This window comes from Aythya ferina (genome assembly GCF_964211825.1).
Source record: "Aythya ferina genome assembly, chromosome: 4".
In the NCBI taxonomy this organism is placed as follows: domain Eukaryota; kingdom Metazoa; phylum Chordata; class Aves; order Anseriformes; family Anatidae; genus Aythya; species Aythya ferina.
This window is the reverse complement of record NC_140300.1, coordinates 59,476,912-59,490,935: the sequence shown is the minus strand read 5'-3', so window position 1 is coordinate 59,490,935 and position 14,024 is coordinate 59,476,912. Positions and strand designations below refer to the sequence as shown.

At 38.8% G+C, this 14,024-nt stretch overlaps 1 protein-coding gene and 1 long non-coding RNA gene across 7 annotated transcripts in view; one reads left to right on the top strand and one right to left on the bottom strand.

The window, feature by feature from the left end:
• The window catches only part of LOC311435931, a 30,292-nt gene extending 19,287 nt beyond the window's left edge, over positions 1-11,005 (top strand). The window contains exons 3-4 of the long non-coding RNA XR_014692492.1: positions 6,073-6,131; positions 8,177-11,005. This is a non-coding gene — a long non-coding RNA (uncharacterized lncRNA). The remainder of the gene's footprint in view (positions 1-6,072; positions 6,132-8,176) is intronic.
• The window catches only part of MTMR7 (myotubularin related protein 7), a 49,105-nt gene extending 35,640 nt beyond the window's left edge, over positions 1-13,465 (bottom strand). For 4 of the 6 annotated variants that reach the window (XM_084517484.1, XM_084517488.1, XM_084517487.1 and 1 more), the window contains exons 1-3: positions 13,275-13,303; positions 12,988-13,085; positions 11,801-12,196 (exon numbers count right to left, since the gene is read on the bottom strand). In XM_084517484.1, the coding sequence (XP_084373610.1) occupies positions 11,801-11,935 (135 nt within the window). In that variant the 5' untranslated portion in view covers positions 11,936-12,196; positions 12,988-13,085; positions 13,275-13,303. The other 2 variants (XM_084517485.1, XM_084517486.1) reach the window with 2 other exon arrangements.
• Between the last annotated feature and the right edge of the window lie 559 nt (positions 13,466-14,024).

The following is a 14,024-nucleotide window of genomic DNA, read 5'->3' as shown; positions in this document are numbered from 1 at the left end:
AGTTAATTGTTTGTTTCTGTTGTGGCTTAGCCCCAGCAGGCAGCTCAGCACCACACAGCCACTCACTGTCCCCAGGTGGGAAGGGGGAGAGAATAAGAACAGTGAAAGTGCAAGGACTCATGGGTTGAGATACAGTTCACCAGGGAAAGCAAAAACTGCACACAGGCAAAGCAAGACAGGGAATTCATTTGCTACTTCCCATCAGCACACATTTCCAGGACAGCAGGGCTGATCGCGTGTAGTGGTTTCTTGGGAAGACCAATGCCATCACTCCAAACATCCCTCTTTCATCCTCCTTTACCCCCGTTTTATTGCTAAGCATGATGCCACATGTTGTGGGACATCCCTTGTGCCAGCCTGGGCCAGATGTCCTGGCTGTGTCCCCTCCCAGCTCCTGGTGCACCCCCTGCTTGAGGAGCTGGGAAGGCCTCGGCTTTGTGCAAGCACCACTCTGCAACAACTAAAACAGTGGTGTGTTACCAACATTATTCTCATCCTAAATCCAAAGCACAGCATTGTGTGAGTCTCTATGAGGATATTAACTCTGGCCCAGCCAAACTTATGCCAGTGTCTTATTTTTTAGTTATTACTGAGAGGACCTTAGTCTGTGGTGATGAAGTTTATTTAAGAGCCTTTGATAAAGATATGGAAGATCACCTGGGTTCTAACAGATGGATTCACCGTAGTTCATATGTTCGATTACTTTTCCAAAGAAATTTAAAGAATTATAAGTTCCTCTATGAAAGCTATGCTGATTCTTCCCCCTTTTTAATGACACCCAGAAATCTAAAGATTTAGAAGGGAGGAGCAAGGGGTGTAGCAGCTCCTATCAGTTTTCTCAGATTAAGTATCATTCATCACTTCAATTTTATTTATTTATTTATTGGACTAGAACACCTTTAAGCAACTCACCGTAGTTACTGGCTTGACGGTTTTGTACTTTCTTTTAATTGTTTTGTGTGGATACCATCTGGCCATAGTATTTTTTTATTTTATTTTATTTTATTTTTTTTACCATTCACTGTTGTCAGTTTCTCATGAAATCTCTTCTAATAACACTTCTATTGGTAACAAATATTCTGGCACATTCTTGACAGAGAGGTAGCCCTAAATACTTCTGCCACCTCGATCATTTATTAGCCCTATATATTTCTGTCTAGATTTTGTCTACTTAAAGACAGCTAAAAAAAAGGTTTTGCTACTATTTTTTTTTTTCTAAGTTGTTCTTCAAAATCTCTTTTGGCCTGCTTTATTTTGTTTATATATCTGGCTTGTTTATGTTCTATTTTCCTCATTTAAGTACAACTTCAACTTGAAAGAAGCCCTTTTACTTTTATTAAAAGAAGTCCTTTTAATAAAAGACATCCTCTTACTCCTTTATCCTGCTGTTCAGCTATTCAAATCTTTTGTTGGTCTTTTAAAGCCCTTTTTCTGGAAGTTGGCTTGCAGTAAGCTCCCGTATTTAAACAATCTTCATGACTCCCGTAAACATTTTAATTTTTGGCTCTCTTTCTTTTTAAACAGTTTTCATATTTTTATGTAGTTTCCTCTTTGAAGTTAAACATTACCATGGGAGATTTTTCTTTTCTTTTCTTTTTTCCTTTTGCTATTTCAAGAATACTCATCTAAGTATTTTCATTGCTGTCACACAGAGGTTCCAGTTTTATCTTGAACCAGGTCTTTGTGTCAGGTCCTAGAATTATGTTCAATTTTTTTCAAAATAAGCAAACATCCTCTGTATAAACAATCATTTAAAACACCTAAACTTTTACTCAGAATCGCATCCCTAGCACACCCCTATACCAATTTTGTAATGTCTCCCTTCGTTATTGCATTTTCTGCCTTCATGCCCTGTTTGATTTCAGTTAGGCTGTCAACAGGTGATGTGACAGCGAAGTTCCCCATTTTTCCTGTGCAGTTTGCCTGTCACATTGATTATTGTTCTTTCACCAAATTTCTAACATGCATATCATAGCAACATTCTCATTTACAACCAGTAACTTTAGTTTCCACAACTTTCTTCAGACTTAATATTTGTACAGAAACACAGACATTTGGTCCAATTGTCTATGCTTTTTTTTGCCATGGTTAAGTGGAACTCTTGGTGACTTCTGTTGATTTGAGAATATAGAATTTTTTATACCATCCAAAATTTTATGACACATCATAGCATCCAAAGTACCAGACATTTTCTGCATTCTAACAAGAGCTTCTCAGTTTTTCTTCAGCATGGACAAGTACAACTCCAAATTAGCTCTCTTACCAGGCTTGACAAGGAAAAAGTACTGTTTGTTAGACAGTGCAGTTGAATTTTTATCTAGCACTTATTCCTGCTGACCTCAATGAGTATAGTAATTCAGTTAAAACTAATGAGAGCCTCAAAATTTGACTTGATTAAAATTAGCATGATTTGTTGATTAATCTTGGCTAACTCTCATGCCACATATGCTAGTCTGTGATGATAGTAATAGAAAATATAAAGCAGGTTTACTAATAACTTGCCTCATGAATGACTTCATCATATCTAACATTCTTTTCAATGGGGAAGTAAATTACTGTAGTCTAATCTCTTTCTAGGTGCAAAACTACAGTTCTGATTCACTGCAAGCAAGTGGCACTGAGTGCCTTCAGGAGCAATAAGGGTTTCTAAGCCCTCAGGAGCTTGTTCTAAAAATCTCTGCATAACCCCCAGCTGGCATACATAGCTTTCATCTAAACTTCATCTGTGTTTCTCTGCTTAGTTTCCAGTTACTCAAACGTTCTGGAAAAGATGTATATTTCACCCATGGACAAATAAATAAATAAATAAATAACAAAGCAATCTTCAATCTTAGATTTCATTCTGCTCATCAAAGGATTCAGAGAATGAGTCTTCTGTCTTCTTTTCCACCCTTCTAATCAGCAAAAGAAAGCCAAGTCAAATAGTGTCTTTAAATGGTCTAAAAGGAACAGGAATATATTCATTTCCTCAAGAGGGAAACACACATTGCAATATTGCCTTGAAAAAGTTTAGTTTTTCTATCCAAAAAAAAGTACAAGCATGAGGAGAAATTGGTATTAAGAACAGTTAAAGAAAAAAATTGAGTTCAATATTAGAAAAAGTCACTGTAGTAACTATTCTCCTACTTCTCCCAAATGCACCCTAATTTTTAATCAAAGCTGATGCAGATGTTGTTGCAGAACATGAGAATTCATGTATGTACACATCACGAAAAGGCATACTCACCACACACATGGGCTTTGCCTAAAATGAAAACCTGGTGAGAGAGACCAGGTCAGAGTATGACAGGTAAAGAACAAAAAAGAGCAAGTAAAGCTGAGAGCTTGGAGAGCTTGAGGAGCAAAAATGCAAGCACTAACCAAGCCAGCCTGAAGAGTGGCACCTAAAGAAAACCTTTAATGATTTATTTGAAGCTGTTGCCCCCATCATTTATTTTTGCTTGATGACTGTGGTTGTCTAGGCTTAAGGGAAAGACTGCCAAGAGATTTATTTCAATGATTACAACCCCTTACATGGGGATAAATAATGCTGGCCAAAACCCCTATTTTCAATGCAACACAGATGACAGAAAAAGGAGGCAAAAATAGAAGTTACAGGGAACACAAATTAAGAACAGATGGAAGGCACTTTTTACTCAGAGCATAAACATGATAAATTGCTTATGAACAAGGTTGCCAGAAGGTCATTCAAGAAAAAGATGTCATATTAGGGAAAAGCACAGGTCAAATCTCTATTCAGGCACAACTCCCACTAGTTTCAATGGGACTCCCACCTAAGGAAGAACAGCAAAGATATGACCCTGAAAGTGTTCAGAAAAGCTGCTGTGACAAAATGTTACTCCTAAAAATATCCATGTACCCTAATTTGTTTTCATCGCTAGCATAGATTGCTTCTTGAATAAGCTCTGACTGCATGGCCTATTTTTAAAAGATTCTTGAACATGGTACCTTCATTCTCGCTTCTTTAATTTATTTAGGCATCTCCAAACACATGGCGACATCAAAAAATGCAGAAGTTACTGTTAGTTTTTCATGCTGTTTATAGCTCCACATTTTAACTTTCAAATAAATACGGGATCAGTTTTTATGGTGGACGTAGGCTTGAGTCAGGAAAGGAGAGAGGAGTAAGATGACAAGCAAAACTGTCTCATGGAGTTCTGTTTTCACTACACAGGTTTTCTCTCGGTGTGTTTCCTTCCCATATATGAGCTAAACCTGTAATTGCCATGTAACCCACTGCAATTTAACTGCACATCTGAAAGATGTGCAGGCAGAAAACCCATCTGGTAACTAAGAACAAAAGAGCTCTGCTACTGCCCATCACCAACGAGGAACTGTTATTAATTATTCTAATTCCTTCCCACCAAAATGGAAGAAAGGCGTGAACACCCTCACAGCTAGGAGGAAGCTGCTAATTAAAGGAAACTCTTAGCTCAGGACATGTCCTCATGAGTTTCTCCATTTTTCAGTTAAATAAATGTTACTGCTTTGCAGCAAAAGCCTAAGTGATAGAAGTTGATTGAGTACCTTGAGATTTGAGTATACAAAGCAGGGAAGTCATTTTTGGTGGTTCTTTAAAGGTACAGAAAGTGCAATGGTTTCAGTCACTGATTCACTGTATATGACTGAGCTTCTAAGGTTTTGTGTGATGTCCATGACCAAAAGAAGCTGGCCTTCATTGTGGGTTTGTTTTGGACTGGAAAGTGAGGAAAGAAAGAATCATTGCAGAAAAAGCTAGAGGAAACAGAGAAGTCTGAAATCTCACAGTGTGCGTCAGGGCAGGCACACAAGAACACCAGAACACAGTGGTAAATGCACAGGATCTGCAAAAAGGATCACACTTTCCAGAAGGGTCTTGCAGGCTCTGTCTACGCCAGCTCAACAGCCGCTATTTCACAACAATCAGTACTGCTGAAAAGCTTGCTCCAAAGCCAAGAGATGGGGCTGGCTTAGGTCAGCAGCACACACATAGTCCTAGAAAGGCTTCTTCTCGTCCATCCATGCCTTCATCTTCCCTCCGGCTTCTAGACCCAGGTTTGCTGCCACTTTGCCTACTTCTCTTGCAATGTTACACATGCAAGTAGAAGCAAGAAGAAACTGAATCTTGGGAATCAGTGACAGGGCTCCAACTGACTTCAGCACTGCAGGCATGCAAAAGCTAAGGGAAGAGCTTGTACAAGCCAAAAGCCTGAGCCTAATGAGAAAAAAGGAGCACAGCTGGTATGGTTTGAGGCCAAGTGGAATATTTGAGCTTTCTTCACCCTGGTTGACCCCAGCTATCCATGTGTTTAGCATAATGCTCAAGAGTGAAAAAATATAACGTGCAAAAGACGAAACGCTGTTAAATATTTTTTTCCACACAGAGAAAGTATAATGTTGTACTCATTAAACAAAATATACAATAAAGTATCTTTCTGCATAGTTTTGGAACAAGAAAAAAGGAAAACAGAGTTGTCATTTTAATGCCATTTAATGTGGTTTCTATTCTATTTTCAATAAGAATCACAAAAACTGTAGTTGATCCATGTAACTTTTTTACATTTTCATCTTTGAAGAGGTTTCTTAAGTACAGTAAAATAATGCACAATCAATCTGTACCACAGAGTCAGAAGGCTACGTATGTCAAAAAAAATCAACCCAAACCAAAAATACCAACATAATAAAATTTAAATAAAAACACCTTAAGTTCAACATTATAAAAAGCTTCCTTGGGGCAAACCTGCCAGGATGGGGGGAAAACATTCAAGAAAAATCTAAACAAACTTAACTTCTTTCCTTTAATGAATTAAGTTGAAATACTGGAAAAGAGATGGAAAAAAAAAAGTTATAAGGAATGACTAGTATGTGAGCAAGACAGTGAAAATATTACCTAACAATTTGTTTGATTAAAAAAACCCTCTATTGTCTGCTATGATCTACAAGTGGGAAGTCAGTACCTTGTTAGCATACACAACTGAGTAGCAGTTGTATAATGGATGCAGTGAACTGTAACCTATTACAGGCATATACAGCATTGCAATATGGTGTCAACATCACAGCTCAAAGTTTTTTCCATAATGTTTTCTCTTTCAGTCCACATTCAATCCCATTTATCTAGAAAAGGAGAAAGGAGCAACTGAGGAATTTCACAGGTCAGTGCATTTTACTACATTTTCCAAAATTATTTAGACTTAGCTCTGAAAAACAAAAACAAAACAAAACAAAAACTTCCTGTGCACAGCAATAATCTATAGTAAGGAGAAACAATTGTGCATGGAGCTAAGGTGCAGTGAACAAAATCATGTATATATACATATATATATTAATTCCTCCATTCGATACAAGTTGCTCCATTGTGTATTCAAAACTATGCACTGTTCAGCAGTCTATTTCAGAGCAGCAGCACCAATCCCTTTGAGCTGCACAGGCCAACAAAGACTTGCATTAAAGGTGAATCTGCAGGAGTCCCTTTTCTCTTATGGATCTGGCTTTCTCAGCAGGAAATGGCCGTGTACGCTTTCTGTGCCAAATAGATCATTGCTCTAGCTAGCAGACACGGACAGATCAAATACCACCCACTTGAGTCCACCAGCTGCAGGCTTAGAGATTCCAGCCTTGACCACTCCAAAGCCAAACTTCCCAAATCCTTCACTCCAACCTCAGTCTCCTACTACACAAAAATACAAATCAAAGAATATCCTGCAGGCACATTCTAATGACTTTCAGTACCATCTTCAGTGCAACAAGTTTTAGAATTGCTGGATTAGACACAGATACCAAGACAGAAAATTAAAGCATGTGGTTAACCATGTTTTTAGAGCTTGTTTTGTGACTTTATTCAGCTGCCTCTTTATTGAAGGTCACATTATTGAAAATATGAAAATCTGGCATAAAAACCCAAAGGGGACCTGCCAATTCCAGGATTAGGAAAATATTTATATTACTATGGACTTAACAAAGCAACCTAAATTTTTTTAAAAAAGAAGAAAACTAGAAATATAAGAATATAAACTACCTTTCCAGTTAATATAGTGACACAGTATATGAATCTCACACAGAAGAAAGTGCCTTGCTACTCAAGCAATGTGAGAAAAAGCAAGATACTTGATTTTTCTTTAAACAACACTGCAACCAAAACAGAAATAAATTGCATATTGGGAACAGGCACGTGTTTGAAAATCAAGTTTCAAAAGTGAAAAAGCACCCAGAATCAAAGGGCTCTAATGCCAAAGGTAATGTAAAATAAAGAAAACCAAGTGAAAAAAAAAAACAAAACCAAAAAAAACGAAAGTGCTGGTTTCTGAGACCTTTAAAGCCAGAGCAACATCTTCATTACCTTAAAAAACCTTTGGATCACTGGCTTCATCAGTGTTCTTGCTTCAGCTTATAAATTTGGCAGCAGCTTCCCAGATGGATCATTCTTACCTTCATCCTCTTCTAAATGTCTTTTAGTTAATATTCCGAATCAGATGTTTTGGTCTCTAAACCAGAAGCACAATTATCCTGATCTAGTACGACAGCTCCTTTGCTCACTTGAATAAGTAATTCACTTCGCAAAAGTCAGTATGCTCCTGGATTCGCTAGCTTAGATGTAACTAGTAACTAGTTGAGTCTGAATTAGCTATTATTTAAATGTTCAGCTGTCCCACAGGCTAGTACTAATACATAGGCACAGAGTTTTGAGATGATGAATATATGACATGTTTTAACAGCTTAACCTGTTTCACGTGGAACTTCCAACAGGATAACCAAAGACTAAGAAATAGCTATGGATGAAGAGAACCAAAAGTAGTATTCTGTTTCTTTAAGAGAACACATCTTAATATATCACTATGAGAAATATGACTCAGATTACAGGACTGAGAAAGCAGGTGTAAGAGTAGTGAACAGATGAAGCTGATTATTTTAATAGACACAAACAGGAGAAAAAAAAACAAGGCAAACTTCCACCAGATAAGCAGAAAAATGACATTTCAGTTGAAACTGTACTCCAAAGTTTTAGTTGTAGTCCTCTGTAACAACCAAGTTGTTTGAAAAAATACACTGTCATAAGATCATTTACATAATATTTCAGCACGTTGAGAATAGAAAAATCACAACCTACTTGGACAAAATAGGATATATTTGGTCCACCCACTCCATGCTCAAGAAAAAGGGGGAAAAGCCACTATAATCTTGTTATATTTTGAAATTCCAGCAACAGGATGAAGGGTTTTGTCTACTGTCTACTCTTCTGTGCTGAATCTGCCATGGTTGCTTTGGCTCCTTGCCCTAAGCACTGCACATCTCCTGTCCATGTGGCTACCGCCATCAAACAGAAATGGCCAGTGCCTTGGATCAGCCCTGAGCTTCCAGGTTCCCAGTTCCACAGAGGTGAACTCTCAAGTCCACAGCCAAAGGCAAGTTTCCCAGAACTTTAAGATGTGCTGTGAGAGCTGCAGGTGTCGGCTATGGAGCCAGGAACCAAGAGCTACCTATGGTTAAGTTTCCAGGTTGGACAACTGACTTAGTACTGTGGAGCTCAGACTCTCTAAAACGTCCAGTTTCACTTCTGACATGAAGGAAGGACAGTTCTCAGATCCCCAGTAATCTCCTGGGGAGACAGCCAGGAAAAGGAAAATTTTTCATCAGAACCCTGCTGGTGCTTTCGCAGAACTTCAGCTACGACAACAGGCTTCTGGGAGATATTTTTTTTTGTCTGATAAGTAAGAACATGCCAATGTAAAGCAATTTAATTCAAAAGTTCCTGCCAAGAGAAATAAAATGATGAAGAATGGAGGGAAGTGGGGTCCAACAGAAACACTCCAAAAGAAGGAAAATAGTGACACTATAAACTGATAAGCCTAAGAGAAAGAAGTAAAACATCCAAACAGGTGAAATACTGCTCAGGGACGTAAACCACAGCCCAAATCTTCCAATATAACAAGACAGAAACTGGTATTCACAAATATATGAGAATATTGGGAATGAGCCAAACAAAAACCATGATGTGAGGAAGAGATCCAAGACCTGAAGAGCAGCTCTGGCTATGTGAGTCACTGGAGCTGCAGTGTCACTGCAATATTTCCTTTTAGCAGGAGTTAGTTTAATTTCACTAATAATGAAATTATCTTGAAATCCTCCAAAATCAAAGACAGCTCTGGATTTCCTCTAGTACTACTCCAAAAAAGACATAGTAAGTGACTTGATGTGTCATATACAAAATGGATGAAAGTTATATGGATTACCAATTGAGACATTGGGAAAATTGACTTGTATTATGAAGTTGTTTGAATAAAAAGAAAGAACTATGAAAAAGAAAATAGATTTAAAATAAAAGGCAACACGACTCATTTACATATGCTGGAAATTAATTTTGGAAAGTAATACTCCTGGTAGAAAGACTTGTCATTATCATGAGAAATGTCATTGTATCTTAAATTCTGCCAGAGAAAGGGATCATTGAAAGGAAATACCTCACTATAGCATCACAAAAATGAAAGCACTTGAGCAACTCAAGTCATCCCAAGTATTGCGTTAACAAGAGTTACTCAGCCAAATGAATTTCTGAACTAACTCCACTGAAGACAGCTGCTACGCCAGGGATATATATGATGTACTCTTTATAATACGAATCTCATTTAGTAGGCCTGCTGCCAATATGCAAAGACAAATGATATGGAACAGAAGTAAATAAAACAAAGTAACTGACTAGCAACAGTGTGTGAAGTCCCCCTAAGAAATAAGTGAATATTTAGAGCTTTTATCTGTCAACCTGTCCATGGTCAGACACGCCTCTGTGGATGTTAACAAGATGTGCTTCTAGTCTGTGTGTAAGTATTGCTTATTAACTTTTTATGAGTGTTATGAGCAGTTTATCACATTTTGGGCTTGGGCAGTTATCCTAAGCAATCCTGCTGCTCAGTCCACACTAATAGCTGACAGTGGTTTTATTCATTTTTAATTTTAAATTGATTATTGGAATTATACACCATTCTACTTAGCTCTGCATGACAGTTAGCAACTCTTAAATACTCAAATTACAGTCTTCATATATAGGATGACATTTTCATTGTGATATTTACATCATTACTGCCTGTGTATATTTGTATAAGCACACATCAAATGTTCACTCTCCATTCTACTGATAATATCACAACAAGACGATGGCATTTGCTACATAAAAGAGTGTGTTAGAGACTCATCTATGTGTTCTCCGGTAGGTCTAAGGAATACCATTTCAAAAATAATGAAGAAAAACTGTGTTGTCAAGTGGTTTCTATTTCTGCTATTGACATGTTATTTTTGCTTAGTAAGGAGAGATGGCAGTTAAACTCTTTAAGAGTAGAATTAAAGGCATTACATCTTCTGGTGCAAGACTAGGCAATGTACCATTTGCAAAATCACGTTATCACATCGACAGCATGTGGAAGAACAGGACCGTTGAGCAATTGGATGCACACAGTCTGTTGGGAAAGACTCAGAATGACCTTTGCAATAGGAAATCCCACTGGAGCCATGATGCTACCATATAGGAAACTAGAAGGAAACTACAGGAAAGCTCCACTTACAGACTGAAAACTGGTTAAAAGATAGGAAGGAAAGAGTAGGGCAGTGAAGTCCTACAAAGCCTCAGATCTGCTAGTTACCACACAGGATCTTGGGGTCATTGTTGACATTTCCCTGAAACTATCATAATTGGGTGGGCTGTTATAAAGATTTATGGTAAAGACATGGATAAGGTGAACATGAATTGTTATTTACCAAATCATTGAAGCTAGATGCAGGGGGTCGTGAATGAAACTACTAAGATTTTTTTTTATCAGATAGGAGAAAGTAATTCTTTCTACAGCTGTGATCTTCTGGAATTTGCTCCCACGCAGGCTGTGGAGGCAGCGGGTGTCAGCACGTTCAGAAAGGTTTTTGGCGAACTCACGCACAAGAGGTCCATAAATGGACACAAATCAAAGCAGGGAGGGCTGGACCTTACTGCAACAACCAGGGATGTTGACAGGATGTAGAAGGTGGACAGGTTCTCCCACTGCCACTGTCAGGCACGCAGTAATGACCTAAATTAATTATTTGTCCAAACAACATGGAATTTCTTCACTTTTTAAATTATTATTATTATTTATTATTATTTTGTTTAAATGATGGCTATATTATATTGGATTTATTTTAATGTTTACAAACAGTAAATCAATACTGTTGTATTTCAACTATAATCAAAAACAGTTGCCAGGTCCTAACGAACATCATGCTTTTTACTGCTTTTTGAAGGAAAAGCTTTTACTTGGGGTAGGAATTTTGTTTTCCAGTATTATTAAGTTCATTAACTTTCAATGCATGGGATTTATCTTGATTTTCAAAGTGGCTGGGAATCTGGCAAAGTCCCATTATTTCAAAATAAATACCTCTACAGAGTAGGGCAGTTGCTTATCAAGCTTCTTTCAGGACAAAATTGGATGGGGTTAGGAAACACGATACTAGAGACTAACTTCCACGCAATACAGTGAGAATATCCTCATATTAACATAGCTCTCTCTTATCTCTTTTTACATTGCTGGGGCTCAAATTCATTTAACATTAAACTACAAATTACCAGTTAGAAATTCAGCAAAACCAAAACAAACCAGAAAAAAATAAATTTTTGTCACTCATTTTAAGCTGACTTCTTCTGTACAAACAAATCAAAAATATCAGTTCTGCCAGGTAACTGTAGAAACATAGACACGTGACTGTATTTAGGAATAACTGGAGAGATGTATTTCAGTACATCAATACTCACTTAGCTTTTATACATTTATGGAAGGATTTCTAAAGGATTTAAATGCACCTTTACCTCAAGCCATCTAAACTGCTTGATTATACCAGAGACGTAACTTCTAGCATAGCTACCACATAGGGAGATGCCAGGAATCGAGACAGCAGAATCAGCTCCCACTGAGGAAAGGTTCCAGGGCAAGTCTTCAGCCATCAGTACCAGGCCTTCTCACAGCTGCCTGATATAGGGGCTTTACATATGCATAGCAACATTTTATGGCACCTGCTTGTAGAAAAGCTTCCATTGCTCATAATAGGGGCTTGCTGAGGCCATTGTTCAAAACAAGTGTGAAGATTTAAGATTCCCCCCCCCTTATTCATCTGCTTTCATTATCTTTCTCAGTTGTGCTTTCAACATTCTTCGGCCAATGTGCAGAAGCACCTGTGCAGGCAACTTTCACTGATTGTTTCTCACCTGTGGTAAGAGAGATTGGTGTTCTGAGAGCCTTCCTTGCACAAAATGACAGCTCATCAAATAAGAGGGGAGGAAGGGCAGTTCCTATAACACCTACATTCCTAATGTATGCAGTTTAGCACCAAAAGGCCCAAAAATCTAAGCTGAGCAAGACAAATCTCATCTCAAATTAATGTCCTCATACTAGATATTAGCGATAAACAAATATTACATAATGTTTGTTATATAACTAATGTAACATGTACACAAAACAAATAACTTTTAATAGATCTTTTAGGGGATACAGAAATAGCTAGATAAAATAAAAATATCTCCTACCCCCAATTCAAGCTGACATACTGCTGTTTATTTTTAGCACTATTTTGGATGAATTTTTGTGTGTGTGTCATGGTCAAAACTGTATCTTCTTTTTTGGCGCAAGATGAAAATTTAAAAATAATTTTAAAAAAATATAGGCTTTATGCTTGGAAAGATGGACAAGTAGAAGGAATACACTGGTTGGCCTACAGAAACTAAACAAATTCACGGCCAGATCTTACATGCTGGGATGCAGTAAAGGTGGACGAAAGGCAGGGTGCCCCTCTCTGCTTACCCACAAGGCAACTCAGGAGCCCCATAAATCCCCAGCCCACATCGCTGTGCTCACCCCCTAGAGTAGCAGGAGCTACGGTAGCCCCTGAAACAGCAGAATGGCTTAATAATAATAATAACGGTGGTGATGATGAAACCACCTCACAGGGGCCGGATCCTGCCTGCATGTCTGATCCCGCTGCCCGGCCGCCAGGACCCACCTTGGGCATCCGGATGTGCTCCATGGTGGCTCCGGGCCCTGCTTTTCACGCCAGCCAGGCAGCCATCCACACCTGCGGCTCGCTCCCAGTTTCCCCTCCTTTAAAAAAAAAATAAATATATATGTATGTATGTAAATATGTATATATATAGTAATTTTTTTTTCTCCCCGCGCTTTTCTGCGCAGGTAGGAAAAAAAAATAAGAAAAAAATAAAAGAAAAAAAGAAAAAGATGATTAAAAAAAAAAAAAAAAAAAAGGTACTTATTTATTGAAAGCAGACAACGTGCCTGCGTGTGTCGGTGCGGGCAGGTCAGCGGCTGGCCCCACCTCCCCGGCAGCAGCCATCCAGCACCGCCGGCGGGGATGCTCGGCGGGGCCGCATCCTGCCCGCCCGCCCGGCCCGGCCCCGGGCACCGCGGGGCACAGCCCGGGGGAGGATCTGCGGCAGTTCGCCGTCAGGTCCGAAACGACATGGCGAAATCCTTTCTTTCAGAAAAAGGCTCGGAAACGGCCAAGGGAGCTCTGGCTGAGATGGCCTCCCCCTGTGTTTAGCTGTTCCCTGGCCCGGCGTGCGCAGTATCCCAAAGACAAAAGCCGTGCTTATTGAAACCGAGGCACTGATTCTGTTTGTCTCAGGCTCTGCGGGTCTGTCTCAATAATTAACCGTTTTGCTGCATCCTCAGATTGGTGCAGAGGGAGAATTTTTTGTGTTACGCGTTTTTCAGTCTTCTGCAAGAAATTTCTTGTCCTGTCTTTTCCTTACCTGGCCCAAGAGATACCTCTTTTTACCTCTTGAATACCTCTTGAAACTCTTCAATTTATGCTAATGTGGTGCTAATAATTTCAGATACAGCGTAGCCCTTGAAGCTTACAAAATACCCAAATATTCCATATTCATCAATGTATTACAGCAATTCTTGACAAGTAGGCTAGCCCTGTTTGGGCTAGGCACACCGAGGAATAGGAACAAAAGTGAAGACCTGTCAAAATACACAAAGGCCATGGCAAGAGTGCCCTGCTCCAGAGCAGAAGCTCCG